A 15,135-nucleotide genomic window follows, 5' to 3' on the forward strand; every position below is an offset into this window, starting at 1 on the left:
AGCTGGCGGAGGCATCGGCTGGGGGAGGGGTGCTGAGGCCGCAGCCGGCACTACTTCCCTGCCAGCAGCTTCATTGTGTGCGCGAGGAGCGAGCGGCGGCGGAGAGCGGGCGAGCGAGCAGCAGCCCGAGCGCGCCGTGGAGAGCGAGCGCGCCGGGGAGGGTGCGAGGCGGCGCCCGCGGCTGCGCTCCCCCGCCTCCCGGCAACTCTGCCCCAGCACCGCGCGCCGTGCGCGCCGTCCCGCCGCCGCCGCCGCCGCCAGCGCCGGGGCCCCGCCGACTGCCGTCGCAGGCAGGGGTCTGGTCCGGGCAGGGGTCCCCTCCCGGGGACTGGGGCATCCTGGTGCAGCCGAGAGGCGCGGAGCCCGCCGGGGGCGGCAGTCGCGCCGCAGCGCCCGCTCGCTGAACTGCGTGGGCAGGCGGGCATTGGGGCTCCAGGGCGCTCCGAGGGCAGAGTGCCCAGACTTCTCCGGGGAGCCCCAATTCCGGGGAGCGTCCAGAGCGAGCGCGCCCCAGCCCCACCGGACCTTGCGCTCATCCCCCGCGTACCCCACTTCTACACAAACTTTTCTGACACCCTCACCCGGGGGGGTCGCGGAGAGCGCTGGGCTGCCCGCTGGGCTCCTGCCCCGCCGGACCCTAGCCACGCTTGACCTCCTGCCTCTCGTAGCCTCGGTGGCGACCTCTCCAGGCCGGGCCGGGCACGGCACCCCAGGCGAGCGCGGCAACGACCGCTGCTCTCCGAAGGCTCCCGCGCCCCCCGGGGCAGCTGGGCGGGGTAATGCCCTCGGTGATGGAGAAGCCGAGCGCGGGCTCCGGGATCCTGTCCCGCAGCCGGGCCAAGACGGCGCCCAACGGCGGACAACCCCACTCGGAGGATGACAGCAGCGAGGAGGAGCACTCGCACGGTGAGCCCGGAGGCCTAGGGTTAAAGGCGCACCGGCCCGGGTGGGGCGCGGAGCAGGGCGTGGGGGAGAGTTGCCGACCACGGGGGTATTATACGGATGGTTCCTGCCTTGCCTGGATTGGAGCCTGTGCCTTGCTTCTCCCCCAAGCCGGCACAGGGAATCTGGAGGCTGGGCCCCTAGCTGCCGAGGAGGCGGTCCTGCCTGCCCCCTCCCTGCCCTCAGTCCCCGAGGGACTCAGGCATCCCTCCCTTTCACAGCTTGGGCTCCTCGTACCTTGCCACCTTGCAGGGGACTGAGGTCTGACTGGGGCAGGAACTGGAAAGACACCTCCACACCGAGCTGTGGGGCTCCTGTGGTGGGGAGGAGCCTTGGATTCTCTGCAGGAGGGCTGTGGTCCAGGTCTAGGGGCAGCCCTCCAACCCCCCCAACTCCCCCCCCCCGTCAGAACAAAGGGCTCTGCTGGGCCTGGGCTTGAAAACCGGCCCCTGTCCTCTCCCCCACCCCCCATGGCTATGGCTAGGCAGGTCTCTCCCTTTTCCAGTTCCTTCTGTGGCTGAGGGTAACTGAGGGGAAGATCAGGGAAAAGTGAGCCTCCTGGAAGATGGGGGCCCTGGGTGGTCAGGAAGGAGAACTCCAGGCCAGCCACCTCCCCCGCCACATCCTCCCGTCCTCCCTCCCTCCCTGGAGTCCTGACTGCCTCCCCCCGCCCCCCACCGGCTCCACAGACAGCATGATCCGCGTTGGAACCAATTACCAGGCCGTAATTCCGGAGTGCAAGCCTGGTGAGTGGCAGGACAGGCTGTGAAGGGGAGGGGACTGGAGGGCCCATGGCTTGGCCCTGAGCCCCACCTGGGGGAACCCTTGGCTGGCGCCCACTGTAAGGACAGGCGGGGGTGGGTGGCCGGCCCTGTGGCATGGTTAGTTTTCCTGCTCTGCCTTCCTGTCTGGGTCTCTGTCCCTCCTTCCCCTCTGGGCCTCACCTCGCGGGCCCCACTCCTCCGCTGCCCTCTGGCCGTGGGTCCAGGCCAGCGCCACCAGGCTGATGATGGCTTCCCTCCTCTGCTCCGTTGCCTTTCAGAGAGCCCCGCACGCTACAGTAACAAGGAGCTGAAGGGGATGTTGGTGTGGTCGCCCAATCACTGTGTGTCAGATGCCAAGCGTGAGTGGGGTGGGACCCTGGGCTCATGCATACCCTTGGGACCTGGGGCCTGGGGTTCATGACAGCTGGCAGCCAGCTCTTCTCAGAAGTGGGCTGGAGGCTGAGGTATGTGGGTTCAGCCCCTGCCCTGGGGCTCAGGCTCAGGGGCCTAGCCCCTGGGGGCATACCCCTTTCCGGGCAGGCCTGGCTTAGGGGTTGTAACCCCTCCTCCAAGACCTGGCTCCTCCCGCCCCTGCAGTTGACAAGTACATTGCGATGGCCAAGGAGAAGCATGGTTACAACATCGAGCAGGTGAGCCTTGGCCCCACAGGGATTTGGGGTGGAGACGGGACAGTGTTGCAGGCAGCTGAGCCTGAGTTGTCCCCTCTCCTGGGCCAGGCACTGGGCATGCTCCTGTGGCATAAGCACGACGTAGAGAAGTCGCTGGCTGACCTGGCCAACTTCACCCCGTTCCCAGACGAGTGGACGGTAGAGGACAAGGTGCTGTTTGAACAGGCCTTTGGCTTCCATGGCAAATGTTTCCAGCGGATCCAGCAGATGGTAAAGCCCTCCACCCCCACCAGTGCTCCTTGGCCCCTTCTTTCTGTTAAGCCTGCCCGAGGCCCAGAGTCTTAGGTGGGCCCCAGCCTCTGGCGTTGCCCCTCCAGCTGCCTGACAAGCTGATTCCCAGCCTGGTGAAGTATTACTACTCTTGGAAGAAGACCCGCAGCCGGACCAGTGTGATGGACAGACAGGCTCGGCGGCTGGGGGGCCGAAAGGACAAAGAAGACAGGTGGGGGGCTCGGGGAGGCTCTGGGTGGGGGTAAACTGAGCTCCTGGGGGCCCTGGCCCCTGCCTTACCCGGCCTTGGCCCCCGTGTAAGCAGTGATGAGCTTGAAGAGGGACGAGGAGCCGTGAGTGAGGGGGAGCCGGACGCTGGAGACCCCAAGAGAGAGGTGAGGTCCCAGAGCTTCTCTGGCCCTGCCCGCCTGCCCGCCCTCTCCTTGGGCTCTGCACCACCCACCTCCTCTCCTTTCCCTGGCAGCCTCTGCCCTCTCGGCCCCTGAATGCCCGCCCAGGTCCAGGAAAGAAGGAGGCCCAGGGGTCTCAGTACCGCCACCATCCGCTGCGAACTCGGCGGCGCCCTCCCAAGGGCATGTACCTGAGCCCTGAGGGCCTCACTGCCGTGTCAGGGAGCCCGGACCTTGCCAACCTCACACTTCGAGGCCTCGACTCCCAGCTCATCTCCCTCAAGCGCCAGGTGGGGGGGCCCGAGGAAAGAAGGGGCCAGGCAAAGGGGACAGTCGGCAGCTGGGAACTATGACTGGGGGCAGCTGAGGCGTAAGGGAGGTTGTGTGGATGCCAAGCCTGCATCTGCCCCACCCTCTGGGCTTCTGGGTAACGTGGCGTTCTTTTCTGGACATTAGAAAAACAAACAAACAAGCCTGGTCTTTGAAAAGGGCCAAACCCCAGTGTCTCCCCTACTGAATGGTTGTGAGGGAGAGATGAGGTAGATGATGGGTGGCAAAGAGCTTTGTTGGGAAGTAGGGCCCTGGTGAGGGTTGGTATTGATGGCCTCCCTGGCTTGGAATTTGATGTCCCTTCCTTGCCTTGCCTTCCCAGGTGCAAAGCATGAAGCAGACCAACAGCAGCCTCCGCCAAGCCCTGGAGGGGGGCATCGATCCACTCCGCCCCCCTGAGGTGAGGCTGCTCTTCAAGTCTGGGTGCAGGAGGGGGTTCTTTCTGGTGGCACAGCAGAAAGGGGAGTTTTTCTTGGGTAGCAGGGCCTCTGTTCCCATAGTTCTGAGTCTCAAGGATATATTACTTGCTCTCCAGGCCAACACCAAGTTCAACTCCCGCTGGACCACGGATGAGCAGCTTTTGGCAGTACAAGGTGGGTGAGACTCGGGAGAATAGAGGGCCCCAGGAGTCTCTCCTGCCCTCCAAGGAGCTGGGGCGGAGGGGAAGGATCAGGGAAGTAACTCGTTCTAAAGGGGGTATTCACACCTGCTGCCCTTTTGACCCTTGCAGCCATCCGTAGGTACGGCAAAGACTTTGGGGCTATTGCAGAGGTGATTGGGAACAAGACCCTGACCCAGGTGAAGACCTTCTTTGTGAGCTACCGCCGCCGCTTCAATCTGGAGGAGGTGCTGCAGGAATGGGAGGCCGAGCAGGATGGGGCCCCTGGAGCCCCCCCGGTCCCCATGGAGGAGGCTAGGAGAGGGGCTCCCTTGCCAGCCCCAGCCCTGGAGGAAGACGATGAGGTGAGAAGGGGAGAGGGAGCAAAACACTTCAGAGAACAGAGGAGAGGAACTGCCTCCGCCCTTAGACTGGGCTGAGGGTGTGCTTGAGCCTGGTTTCTCACTCTTCTCTCGCCCCTCTCAGGTCCAGATTACATCTGTGTCGACATCAGGACCCCGATCGGGGCCCCCTGCGCCACCCCCTCCTCCGCCTCCCACCTCACTGTCCCAGCCGCCGCCACTGCTGAGGCCACCTTTGCCCACGGCTCCCACCCTGCTCCGCCAGCCACCCCCACTCCAGCAGGGCCGCTTCCTCCAGCCCCGGCTGGCCCCCAACCAGCCCCCACCACCTCTCATCCGCCCTGCCCTGGCTGCCTCCCGCCACCACGGTGCCCGCCCCGGCCCTCAGCCCGCACCCACCCTGGCTGGAGCCCCCCTGGAGCCTCCAGCACCCTCGCTCTGAGCCCCGAGGCCCTCCGCCAACCGGAGGCTCCAGAACCCCTTTGCCGGACGTCCTCGGGGACCTCCAGCTTCACTGAGGACAGAAAAGACTACAGCTCTCGCCAGGTCTTTCGAAGACCCAATGCTGCCGATGGGGGCACAGCCTGGACCCCCGCGGGTTCTGCACGTCTTTCTGGCAGCCAGCCTGTCTCCACCCCACCCCAGCCAGGGTCTGGGGCCTTCTGAGCTGGCCCGAGGGTACTTTTCCTGGCTGGGACTGGAATGGCTGCCTCCTAGTCTGCCAGGGCCTGGCCTAGGGGGTCCTGCCCTTCGAGTGTAGGGGGTAGTGACCATAGCCTGGGGGTGGGGGACAGGACAGTTGAGTGTGTTGGCTGTTCTTCCTCTTCCCCTTCTTTTAGCAATAAGTCTGGGGTGAGGTGGGGAGGGAGCTGGAGGGGGGAAGTGGGCAGAGAGGTTCCTTGGGGCCTGACAGCAGCAGAGGCTGAAGAGGTAGCTCTCAGGTCTTCAGGGGGCCGGGTGGAAAGTGCTGAGGAGCCCTGAGGGTGCCCGCTGTGCCCACTGCCCAAAAGCTTAGAGAAAGGAGGGTTGGGAACATATGCAGACATGGGTTTATTTTTCAATGTTTTTAAAAAATAAATAAAACCTTCAAGCTCACTGAATCCTCTTTCCCTTTTGGTTTAAGGGTCTTGGGCTTCGCTTCCTGTCTGTGCCATGAGGGTGGGGAGGGATCCCGCCCAGCACCGGCCTTTCCCCAGGCCCCAGACAGGAATCAGTTCTCCCCTGCGAGGCAGGCAGGCTGGGCCACATCTTGCCCATGGGGACTGGGTCCCTGCCCGGTAGGAAGAAACAGGAGGAGGCAGCTCAGATTCCAAACATTCTCTTTATTACGTGTTTGATCCAGAGGAGAAACTAAGTGCAGGAAGGGGGGCTGGGTGGGGAGGGGCCACCTTGCCTGGGAGCCGCCCCCCGCCCCCAGCCACCACCCCCTTTGGGAGCCAAGCCTTGCCCTCCCGGCCCCTCGGAGCACCCGGGCTGTTCCATAGGGCAGGAGGCCGGAGGGGAGAAGGGAGGGGGAGCCCTTGGTGGGAGCCGGAGCCCGCATTCAGGGCTTGGGGCAAGAGGGCTGAGGTTGGCGAGGCCCCTTCCTGGGAACCAAGGGCTCGACTTGCCACGGAGCCAGGCCTGGGAGTGGGGTGATGAGTAGGAGTGGAGTCATCATAAATCAAAAAAAAAATAAAATAAAATAAAATAATAAAATAAAAAATAAAACCCATCACAAAAAATGTACAACTCAGGTGAGGGTAGAGGCAGCCTCTGTTCAGGACCCCCTCCCCCAATTTCTCAAGAACAGAAACAGCAGAGAAATAAATTAAGGGATGCAGCGGCTGCCACCAGCCAAGCGCCCATAACCAGCCACTCCCACGCTGGCTGCAGAGGTTAGCAAGCTGGGAGTCACTTGGCCTATCTGTCCCCCCACCCTGTGGAGGGCAGAGGCTCCCGGCCCTGCTGCCCTGTCCAGCCTCCCGCCAGGCGGCCGGCCCCGGGGGCCCCGGGCAGTGTCTCCTGAGAGGAGGGGCGACAGTGTGAGGAAGAAAAGGCAAGGCCGAGAGATGAGTGGTGAGGGAAGTCACTGCTATGGAACTAGCTGGTGCCCAGATTAATGCCAATGAAGGGGAGCAGTGGGGAGAGGGACGGTGAGGGGGGCTGTGCTTTCAGACAAAGGCTCTCCCAGAACGGAGAATGCCCAGCGTCCCTGTTCCGGAGACTAGCAGCCCAGGCGGCCCCCTGGGGGCCGAAGAGCCCATCTGCCCTGCGGTCCCCTCCCCTCTCCCAGCCCTGGGGTCAGCCCCGCCTTCTACCCAGGAGGGGGTGGGAGAAGATGGCACAGACTTTTTGAGGAGGGGAACAAAAGTCCCCACAGCAGCTTGTGGAAGGAAATGCCCAGCCTCTGGGGAAGGAGGGGCAGAGGATACAGTGTGGAGGGAGGCCGAGCCCCGCGCGCCTAGCCTGCCGGCCCCAGAGCAGCCGCCAGTCCCACCGCTTCAGGGCTGTGCGGCACCCCTGCCCCCAGCCCCCAGCCGCCCAGGCCTCCAGCCCAGGGGCCTGAGGTCAGGGGAAGGCCACCTCTGGTGGTTTGCTTGGAGGGGAAGGAGGAGAGGAGAGGGGAGAAGCCCGCAGTGGGCCTGGCGGAGGGCCTGACAGGGAACTCCACCACTCTTGCCTGAGAGTGTTCCAGCCCTGAGCCACCCTCCCGGGAAACCCCACAGATCCAGTCTCGACTGTCCCAATGGGGCAGGGAGGAAAGGTGGCCGCTGGGATTTTTTTTTTCTTTTTTCTTTTTGGTAATAAAAAATTTCTTGGTTTAGGCGAAATACTCTGTGCAACCGCAGTACCGAGGGGGAGCCCTGCCCCCCACCCCTCCCTCCCCTTCCTTTGCCTCCTGTGGGAGAGAGGGGGGAAGGGGGAATATCTGGGCAGGGGTAAATGTGGGGGGGAGAGAACCATCTCCCAACCCCCACAAACATGGAAGAAAAAACTGAGAAGGGCGGGGAGGGGAGAAGTGCCAGCAGGGGAGACACACCAATCCACCTCTGCAGTCTCGCCCGGGCAGGCGGAGCGCCGGCCCCAGCAGCTAAGTCCAGCTGGCCGCCTCCGTCGCCCCCCACTCCTGGCAGCCTGTTAAAGCTTCAGCTCGTTGGCTATTTTGGAGGCAATGTTTTTGAAGGCCATGGAGGTGCCCGATATCCGCTTAAATCGAACACCGTTGAGAGACAGCCGCGGCAGTTTGCACACCTCCATCTCCCACTGCACGAAGTTCTCGTGGCCTGGCGTGCCATGCATGCACAACAGCATGTACTTCTCGTGCAGCTCGCTCTGGCAGCTGTTTGCGTCCAGCACCTTGCGGATCTCCCGCATCATCTCGTTGGGCTCCATGGAGCTCGTGGTCTTCATGCTCCACGTGAAGCGTAGCGAGCGGGGCTTGGCCTCCCGAAACTCCTCCTTTTCCTTGTCACTGCCGCCGCTGCCCACCACGTGAGGTCTGCGGAGAGGGCAGAGGCGGGCGTCAGGCGCCCCACCCACAGGACAGCCCCCATGGCAGATGGACCCCGAGACCAGAGAGGAGAGCGGGAGGGTGCCCGGGAGGCGGCAGTGCTGGAAGAGGGAGCATTAGACCTGGCCCAGGGAGCAGAGGGAGGGCCAGAGGGGTGGGCGGTCTCATCTCTCAGGGCAGAGAAGGCGAGAAGCCAGCCCCTGGCAGGGGGTGACAAGGTGACAGCCCCATGCTTTCCTGGGAAGAGGGCAGGGTCAGGGAAGAAAGGGGAGCATGCGCTCAGTAGCCCTGAGCAGTTCACAAACTGGACAGAAAGAAGTGCCTGATTCACAGGAAAGTGAGCTTGTCGAGGGGTAGGAGTCTAGAGTCCCAACCACACGGCCCAGGGCTCCCGCTTCCAGAACACACCAGACCTGAGGAGAAGGGCCCACACCCACTGCAGCGGGGCTGTGGCGGTCCTCTGAGGAAAGGGAGACCCCAAGAGGGGGAGGACAGGGCGCAAGCATGGGAGGAAGAGCCGGGTGGCAGAAGGAAGAGAGGAGCAGGAGGCTCGTGGCAAGGCCGGCGGCCCGGGCAGGGCTGGCGCTGGCTCCGGCCCTCTCTCACCTGAGCGTCTCCACTCGGTCTTTGCTTTCAGGTTCATTCAGGTTCCTCAAAAAACAGAGCGAGGGAGAGTTTAGTGCTGAGACCTCTGTGAGGGCGGGTCCGGGGAGGTGCCGCCCGGCGGGTGGGCGGGACCCAAGCCCAAAGGCCACTTGCCCATCACCTAGCAGGCCAACATGGCGCCTCACACTGGCAGCTCAACCGTCCCTCTCCAACAGGGAGCCCAGCACGCGGGGCCTGCCCCTCCCCACACTCTCAACGATGGGTGCCGGGAGGAGCCGGGGGAGGAGGAGGGTGTGGACGTGCGGGCACACGCATGGAGCACACAGCCCACAGCCAGGGCTCGCGCGGAGGGCGGCTTCTGCCCTAGCGCCCCCTGAGTGGGTCTCAGAACTGTAGTCCTCTTGGAGGGAAGGGGCGGGGTGGGGGGGAAATAGAGGTCTCTCTCAGGAGGCTCAAACGGCCAAGGGCCGGACCTGCTTTGAGTAGGCCTGGGGCTCAGTACCTGGGACTGGGTGGGGAGGAGATGGGCCCTGAGGCCGGCTGTAGACAAGCCCACCTCCCCCATTCTTTTATAACTCCCCTGCCTGCCAGGCCATCTGCAGATACAGAAGGGAGGACAGAGGGCAGAGCAGGGCAGACACCTTGGGAGGAGGGGTGGGGAAGAGGTCTGGCCCCGCTGAGCGGCTTCTCCAGCTCCTGGCTGGAAGATGGGTGCCTGGAGCTGGGAAATTGGGGAGTGCAGAGGAGGGCAAGGATGTAAGGAGGAGTGAGAGAGAGCAGCGGCAGCACATGTAAAAGGAACACAAAGACACAACAGACACACGAATGCAAACAAGTGCACTGCGAGCAGGGAACCTGGGCTGTGCAGGGGAAGGAGCCTGGCTGCTCTCTCCCGCCCCACCTGGCTCCTGCCCTGTGGGTGGAGGTACCCTGCAGGGCAGGCCCCCACTGGGGCCCCATGAGTCAACAGCCAGCCATGCAGTGAAGAGCTGGGTGGCTGAGCGGCGAGCGGCTGGAAGGGGGAAAGCCTGAACACCTTGCCTTGGCCGCCGTTCTGTCAGCTGGGGCACGAAAGGGGCTGGGCCGACGGCCTTGGGGAACCAGGGCTCCCAACCTGGCCCTTGGTCCTCAGCTTGGTATTTGGCCCACCCAGGCCACCAGAGAGGATGAAGACAGGGCCAGGGGTGGCAGAGCCAGGAGCTGGCCTAGGAAGGGGGACACCTGAGGGAGGGGGGATCTCCCACTGTTTTGCCAGGGCTTAGGGGCAGACGGCCCCTGCCCTAGAATGTCCCAGCTTCTGGCTCTTCGAAAGTCACAGGCCATAACTGGAGAACACAGCCCAGAGAGGACGCAGCTTGATTCATCCAGAAACGGCTGGAGGCAGGAGGTATGCTGGGGTGGGGGTGGGGTCGGCCTAGTTCTGCAGGAGCTGCCAGAAGGGGGTGCTGTGCCCCACTCGTGAGGCAAAGGCTCCTTGGGCCTGGAGGTGTCAGGCTGAAGTCTTGAGACCCCAGTGTCCCTGTAGTACCTCCAAAGTCCTGCCATCCCATAGGACAGGGGCAAGAGGCCACAGAGCCCTGAAGTTCAGGGCACCAGGGAAGGGGACGCCCAGGAGACCCAGAATGAGAGACCATCCCAGATGCACTTTCGACCCCGGGGGAGCTTCCTCAGAGCGCATGCACAGACACGAGAAAGGGCTGGAAAAGGAACCCAACGTACTTGTGACCAAAACCCAGGGTAGGGGATTGGGGGGAAGGAGACAATCTTAAAGGGAGAATTCCCTGAGAAGGTCCCCCTTGCTTGGGGACAGGCCCGATGTTTTCAGAGTCATTTGCCCTGAGTGGGCAAACGTGGCCTTGTGGGCCGCCCAGGCAGAGGCAGTCTTCATCCCTTTAAGATGGCAGAGAGAGGACCCCACAGACGTGGTTAGCAGATGCAGGAGGGAGCAAGAGCCAGAAAAGGGGAGTTAGTGATGGAGGCAGGACACAGGACACAGACGCACACACAGCGGGCTCAACGCCTACCTTCTGGCAAACCTGAAAGACAGATTTCTAAAAAAACAAACAAAAAAAGACAAAATAAAAAAAGAAATAAAAAAAAAAAAAACCAACAAGACGGTATGTGGATAAGCAGGTGGGGAGTGGGCTTTACAGGTTCAAGGGTCACCCCACTTGTGGAAGAGCCGCTCAGCGAGACTAGAGTCCCAGATGTCCCAACCTGCTCACGCCCCACCCTGCAGCCCTACACCTGCATTCCGGGGCTGGAAAGGGGCAGGCTTGGCTACTCTAGCTGAGTGGAATGAAGTGCAGGAGGAAGGGCAGGCAAACCTGTTCTCTCCAGGGCTCCTGCTGCGTCCTGAGCTACACTAAGATGGTTGAAAGAGGGGTGGGATGGAGACAGGGAGCAGCCCGAGAGGCCAGATTACTGGATGCACCTCAAGAGTCAACGCTGTCCTTTTGGGTCATCAGGGGCCAGGTGTGAGAAACCTCATGAAGAGAACCTTCACCCTGGTTCCCACGTAGGAAAGCGTCAGAGTGCCTCAGGCAGCAAGGGAGTCATCCTAGGCCCCCACCAGCTGTTTCACTTATGGCCTTCATCCTGGCAACCCCCAGCCCCCCAGCAGAGGAACGTGGCAGAGGGGAGTGGCTGCAGCCAGACAAAACCAACTGGGTGGGGAGAAAGGAGGTCAAAGGGGGCAAGACAAGAGACCAGGAGAAACTCTCCTTGCCAGCCCAGCCTAGCTCAGGCCTCATGACTTTGCAGCTGCGTCACCAAATATAAGTTTCCATGGGAACCCAGGAGAGACGAGGGGGGCTTTTATTTTAGCATCTGAGTTCACACTCTCCTAGAGAGGAGGCGGCATCGGCCATCTGCTCGGGCCAGAGAACAGGGAGCTGGGGAGGCCTGAGAGGGACGGATGGGTCTGGGCATCTCAGGTGCCAACAAAGACTCAATTTCTTAGGCTTCCTGAGGTTTCTAACCCTGGGACCTAATCCCAGTTCTAACCCCCAGGTGTCCTCATCCCCACCCCCAGGCAAGGTGGGAAGCCTGGCCTCAGCCTCTCTGTCGTCCTAGGCACCCCCTACTCACCTGCGTACAAACTTGGAAGTGAATTTGCTGAAGATGCTCCCCGACGCCCCCCGCCGGCCCTGGCTGTTGCCAGAGGGAGAGGCTGGGGTCACACCGTAGGGCAAATTCTGCTGGTCCCGCACCTGCCGGAGCTGCCCAGCGTGGAAGGTGCTTCGACTGGACACACCCCGGGGAAAATTAGTTCGGTCTGGGGCTCCACCACTGCTGCTGATGTTGTGGGCGGAGGGGGAGGCGACAGGGACACGCTGGGGGGCTGTGCTGTGAGAAAAGAGGTGGGGGGCGGGGAAATGCATCAGGGCATGAGAAAGCCATCACCACCGAGCAGCTGGAGCACCCTGGCGTGGGAAAGGGAAGGGGGATGCTAGGGCAGAGGCAGCCATCACAGAGGACACAGAAGGAAGGGGTGTGACCACTGAGGACACCGATAAGGAAGATGTTTGGGTGGAGGGGGAAGGAGATGGTTTGGGGGAGCGAGGGGAGGCAGGGAAGGATACGTGTGTGGAGAGCAGTACAGGATGAAGAGAAGAGGCTCCTTGGGAGCTAGGCAGACTGGAACCTCAAGGGGACAATGTTGACCAACCCTCAAGGATTGAGTCCCTGTGATGCTGACTGTCCCCGGGGTCCCAAGGAAGTCCAGGAAGGCTCAGAACAAAAAGGCTTCCTTCTGGAGCCTCGGGACGGCTTCTTGCATATCTGTTCTGAGAGGGAGAACTGGAGGAAAAGAGGGGCATTAAGCTATTTTTTGTGTCCTCTACTTCCGGGCTGCAGGGGACAGCCATCTCTTGTGGCTAAGATGCCAAGAACAGAGCAGGACCCCCAGGTGGGAAGAAATTGTGGGGGGCGGGGGTGGGTGGGCTGAGGGCAGCAGGTGCATCAGCTGCCCCAGCACACTTGCCTGGGCCGCGGCACCTCACAGTTACTGTCCGTGGGGGGCAGCCCAGTGGCCTTGTTGGGGTGCACGGAGGCCGACATGGATTTCTGGTGCTGGCGGGGCCGGGCCGCAGAGACCGCGGCGGAAGCAGAAGCCGTGGAGGCCCGGGACCCTGGCATGGTTAGGCTAGGAGACAAAAGCAGTGGAGAGGCCTGGGTTAGGGGTGGGTGGGGGCAGGAGGCTCCGGTTAGGAAGCACAAGCAGGGCGGGAAGGGCCAGAGCTGGGGAGCCTCGGCAGGATGCAGGTCAGGCCCAGGAGCAGCAACGGGGCACAAGTCAGAGCCGAGGGAGGCAGGGCTGGGAAGTGGAGGGCACAGTAAGGAAGGCGAGGCAGGCCAGAGCCGAGGGAAGGAAACCCAAAGGGCAGGAAAGCCAACAGGAGGCAACTGTCTCCGGGCTGCACTGGTCTCCTAGAAATTCTAAGAACAAGGATGTGTCGTCGCCAGAAAGAGCAGCGTGTTGCTAAGGGGAATTTTCATTAAGCTCAGAAGACAAGGAGCCAGGAACTCAACATGACGGTCAAGGTTAAGGGGGCTCTGCTCTCATGGGCACAGCTAGAGTCACCCTCAATGTGTACACGCTCCAGGTGGGCATCTCTCGGTTCTGCCCTGAGCCGGGGCCCCTCAGGCACTGATGCCCAGAAGAGTGCAGTTGCCACGCCCTGGCTGCAGTCAAGAAGCAAGAAGGCAGCTGAGATGACCATGGAGTCACACTCGATACACCGCAAGAAGCGGTCACAGGAGCAGAGGGAAGAGGAGGAGGGGGGTGGGGAGAGCAGGGAGGAGGTGCCGGCGTGTGGAAAGCTGGACTGGACAGAGCCAGGATGGGACTCCAGGGGGCAGGAAGGGAGACGGTGCTGCTGACAGACGTCACCGCTGGGAGAGGTGGCTCCCGGGAACTATGGCAGGCAGGGCCCAGGCCTGCTCACCTGTCTTTGCCATTCTGGATGGAGGCCTGGCCAAGGCTGGCCCTCTCCAAAAGTGGGGAATTCCTGCTTCGATTTGTGCTGGTGGAGAGGACGCTGTTCTGTGGAGAATAAAGAGCAGAGTGGTATCACAGAAAACCAAAGTGTTCTACTGGCAGGTTCACAAAACCTGCTCCCCCTCCCCTTCCACCACGAGCAGTCAGCAGTCAGGCTGGGAAAAGAACCGGATTTTGCTTTTACTCTGTGGGGCAGGGTTTTCTACAGTAAGCAGAAGTGGCCCCGGGGCGGAAGGTCAGGTAGGCAGCCAAAGGGAGCTGAGTCTGGATTAAGGAAAGAGCTGCCTGGAGAGGGCAGGCCCCAGAGCAGGAGCACGGAGGATGGGAAGGAGAGGTGGGGCTGGCCAGGAGGAGAGAGGGGGGTGGGCGTGGCTCACCGTGGAGGGGGTGGGGGTGGTCTTCTTCCTCTCCAGCCCGGGCAGGGGGCTGGCAGGCACTTTGGCTGTGCTGCTGGCCTTCCGCCCTGACTCCCGGTCCTCCTCAGGCCGCTTGTTTTCTGCGTTGTTACTCTGAGTCTTCTTAGAGTAGGAATTAGAAGTGGGAATGGCAGGACCAGCTGCTGGGCCAGAGGACAGTGGGAATGGGTAAGGGCAAGCTGGAGGGAAGTTAAGTGACTTGCCCAAGGACATGCTACTAATGAGGGCTGAACAGGGACGGAAACTCAGCTGTGTCATCCAAAGCCCCAAGAACCCATCAGGAGAGGGGTGAGCCCCCCACCTGCAGCTCCCAGAAGTACTTACCCTGGTCGCTAAAGCGCCGCTGCTTGGGGTTGGCTGAGACGCTGCGCTGTACCTTGTGGGAGGGGGAAGGGGCACTGCTATTGGTCAGATCAGCTGAAGGCCGGGGCTTCAAGGTGATGGTGTCGCCCTCCAGCTGCAAGAACACAAAAGGGAGGGCAGAAGTCATGAAGAGCTGCCCATGGATGATCCCAGTTACACATTCCTGCCTGACACAAATCCACCCCAGGCTCCCATGAGACATACCCCTGCAAGACCAACGTGCATCTAAATAAACACTCATGGAGACAAGTCCCAACACAGACCCTGACAAACACAGTCAAAGACACACCAACCTCCCCACAAAGAACCCCGCCCTCAGAGTGGGACACACACACCACACACATAAGAATGCACATTCAGACTCAGAGACACCCCCCAATACCTCCTGAGCAGGCTAAGTCAAGAATCAAGAAAGAGAGTCCAGCACCACCAGGCGGAGAGCAGGACGGGGAGGCCACGAGTGGATGTGGGGACACACAGATGGTGAACGAGACCCTACTCCCACAGAGACCCAGGGATTCAGGCGCAGACATGGGTACCCATACGAGCAGAACAATAATCACAAAGCCTCCAGATGCACAGACGGGAGGATGGACGTACATGCACACAGATACATATACCTAGGCAGAAGCAACACACAGGCTCAAGATTCCTATAAGACAGACACAGAGCACCCAGGAACCCAGACTTCCAGATACAGAGAGACACAAACATACTGAAACAGTCAGAGACTCCTAGAGCCAACACAGAACTGACCCAGCCAGAATGACCTAGACCTAGTCTAACCAACACAGAATGAGCCAGATCTACTCACCCGTATGGAAACCCAGACCCAGGCCCAGACCCCACCAGCTTCCCTATTGAACTACTGATGGAAATTAGTGAAAGCAAAAGCCAGGGGACCTTAGCACCACCAGGACTGAGGCTTAAAACTAGTCAGCAGAGAGCAC

The 15,135-nt window shown here is 61.7% G+C and overlaps 2 protein-coding genes across 18 annotated transcripts in view; one reads left to right on the forward strand and one right to left on the reverse strand.

Moving 5' to 3' along the window:
- The first annotated feature begins 277 nt into the window (after window positions 1-277).
- On the forward strand, window positions 278-5,396 carry RCOR2 (REST corepressor 2). 4 transcript variants are annotated; one of them, XM_082626862.1, is made up of 12 exons: window positions 278-906; window positions 1,632-1,688; window positions 1,985-2,065; window positions 2,304-2,356; window positions 2,444-2,605; window positions 2,713-2,837; window positions 2,931-3,000; window positions 3,090-3,305; window positions 3,668-3,745; window positions 3,881-3,938; window positions 4,076-4,308; window positions 4,430-4,867. In XM_082626862.1, exons 1-12 carry the CDS (start codon window positions 780-782, stop codon window positions 4,745-4,747), a joined length of 1,578 nt encoding a protein of 525 aa, XP_082482988.1. In that variant the 5' UTR covers window positions 278-779; the 3' UTR covers window positions 4,748-4,867. The 4 variants fall into 4 exon arrangements, with proteins under 4 accessions (XP_082482988.1, XP_082482989.1, XP_082482991.1 ...); XM_082626863.1 differs by having other exon boundaries at window positions 4,076-4,191; XM_082626865.1 differs by lacking the exon at window positions 4,076-4,308 and having other exon boundaries at window positions 4,430-5,396.
- A 211-nt stretch (window positions 5,397-5,607) lies between these two features.
- MARK2 (microtubule affinity regulating kinase 2) overlaps window positions 5,608-15,135 on the reverse strand; it is a 58,911-nt gene continuing 49,383 nt past the window's right edge. For 2 of the 14 annotated variants that reach the window (XM_082627055.1, XM_082627063.1), the window contains exons 12-20: window positions 14,147-14,279; window positions 13,784-13,965; window positions 13,354-13,451; window positions 12,390-12,551; window positions 11,495-11,752; window positions 10,429-10,455; window positions 8,405-8,449; window positions 7,540-7,786; window positions 5,608-5,928 (exon numbers count right to left, since the gene is read on the reverse strand). In XM_082627055.1, the coding sequence (XP_082483181.1) occupies window positions 5,656-5,928; window positions 7,540-7,786; window positions 8,405-8,449; window positions 10,429-10,455; window positions 11,495-11,752; window positions 12,390-12,551; window positions 13,354-13,451; window positions 13,784-13,965; window positions 14,147-14,279 (1,425 nt within the window). In that variant the 3' untranslated portion in view covers window positions 5,608-5,655. Of the gene's footprint in view, window positions 7,787-8,404; window positions 8,450-10,428; window positions 10,456-11,494; window positions 11,753-12,389; window positions 12,552-13,353; window positions 13,452-13,783; window positions 13,966-14,146; window positions 14,280-15,135 lie in introns of all 14 variants that reach the window. The other 12 variants (XM_082627061.1, XM_082627057.1, XM_082627065.1 and 9 more) reach the window with 11 other exon arrangements.

Source organism: Mesoplodon mirus (assembly GCF_964341445.2).
Source record: "Mesoplodon mirus genome assembly, chromosome: 7".
Lineage (NCBI taxonomy): Eukaryota > Metazoa > Chordata > Mammalia > Artiodactyla > Ziphiidae > Mesoplodon > Mesoplodon mirus.

Excerpts from the sequence above, each read along its gene's own strand:
- RCOR2 (XM_082626862.1), top strand. The coding sequence starts at position 780 with ATGCCCTCGGTGATGGAGAAGCCGAGCGCGGGCTCCGGGATCCTGTCC. Across the intron at positions 2,838-2,930 it reads CGAAAGGACAAAGAAGACAG|TGATGAGCTTGAAGAGGGAC; the intron begins GTGGGGGGCTCG and ends CCGTGTAAGCAG. Across the intron at positions 3,746-3,880 it reads ATCCACTCCGCCCCCCTGAG|GCCAACACCAAGTTCAACTC; the intron begins GTGAGGCTGCTC and ends CTTGCTCTCCAG.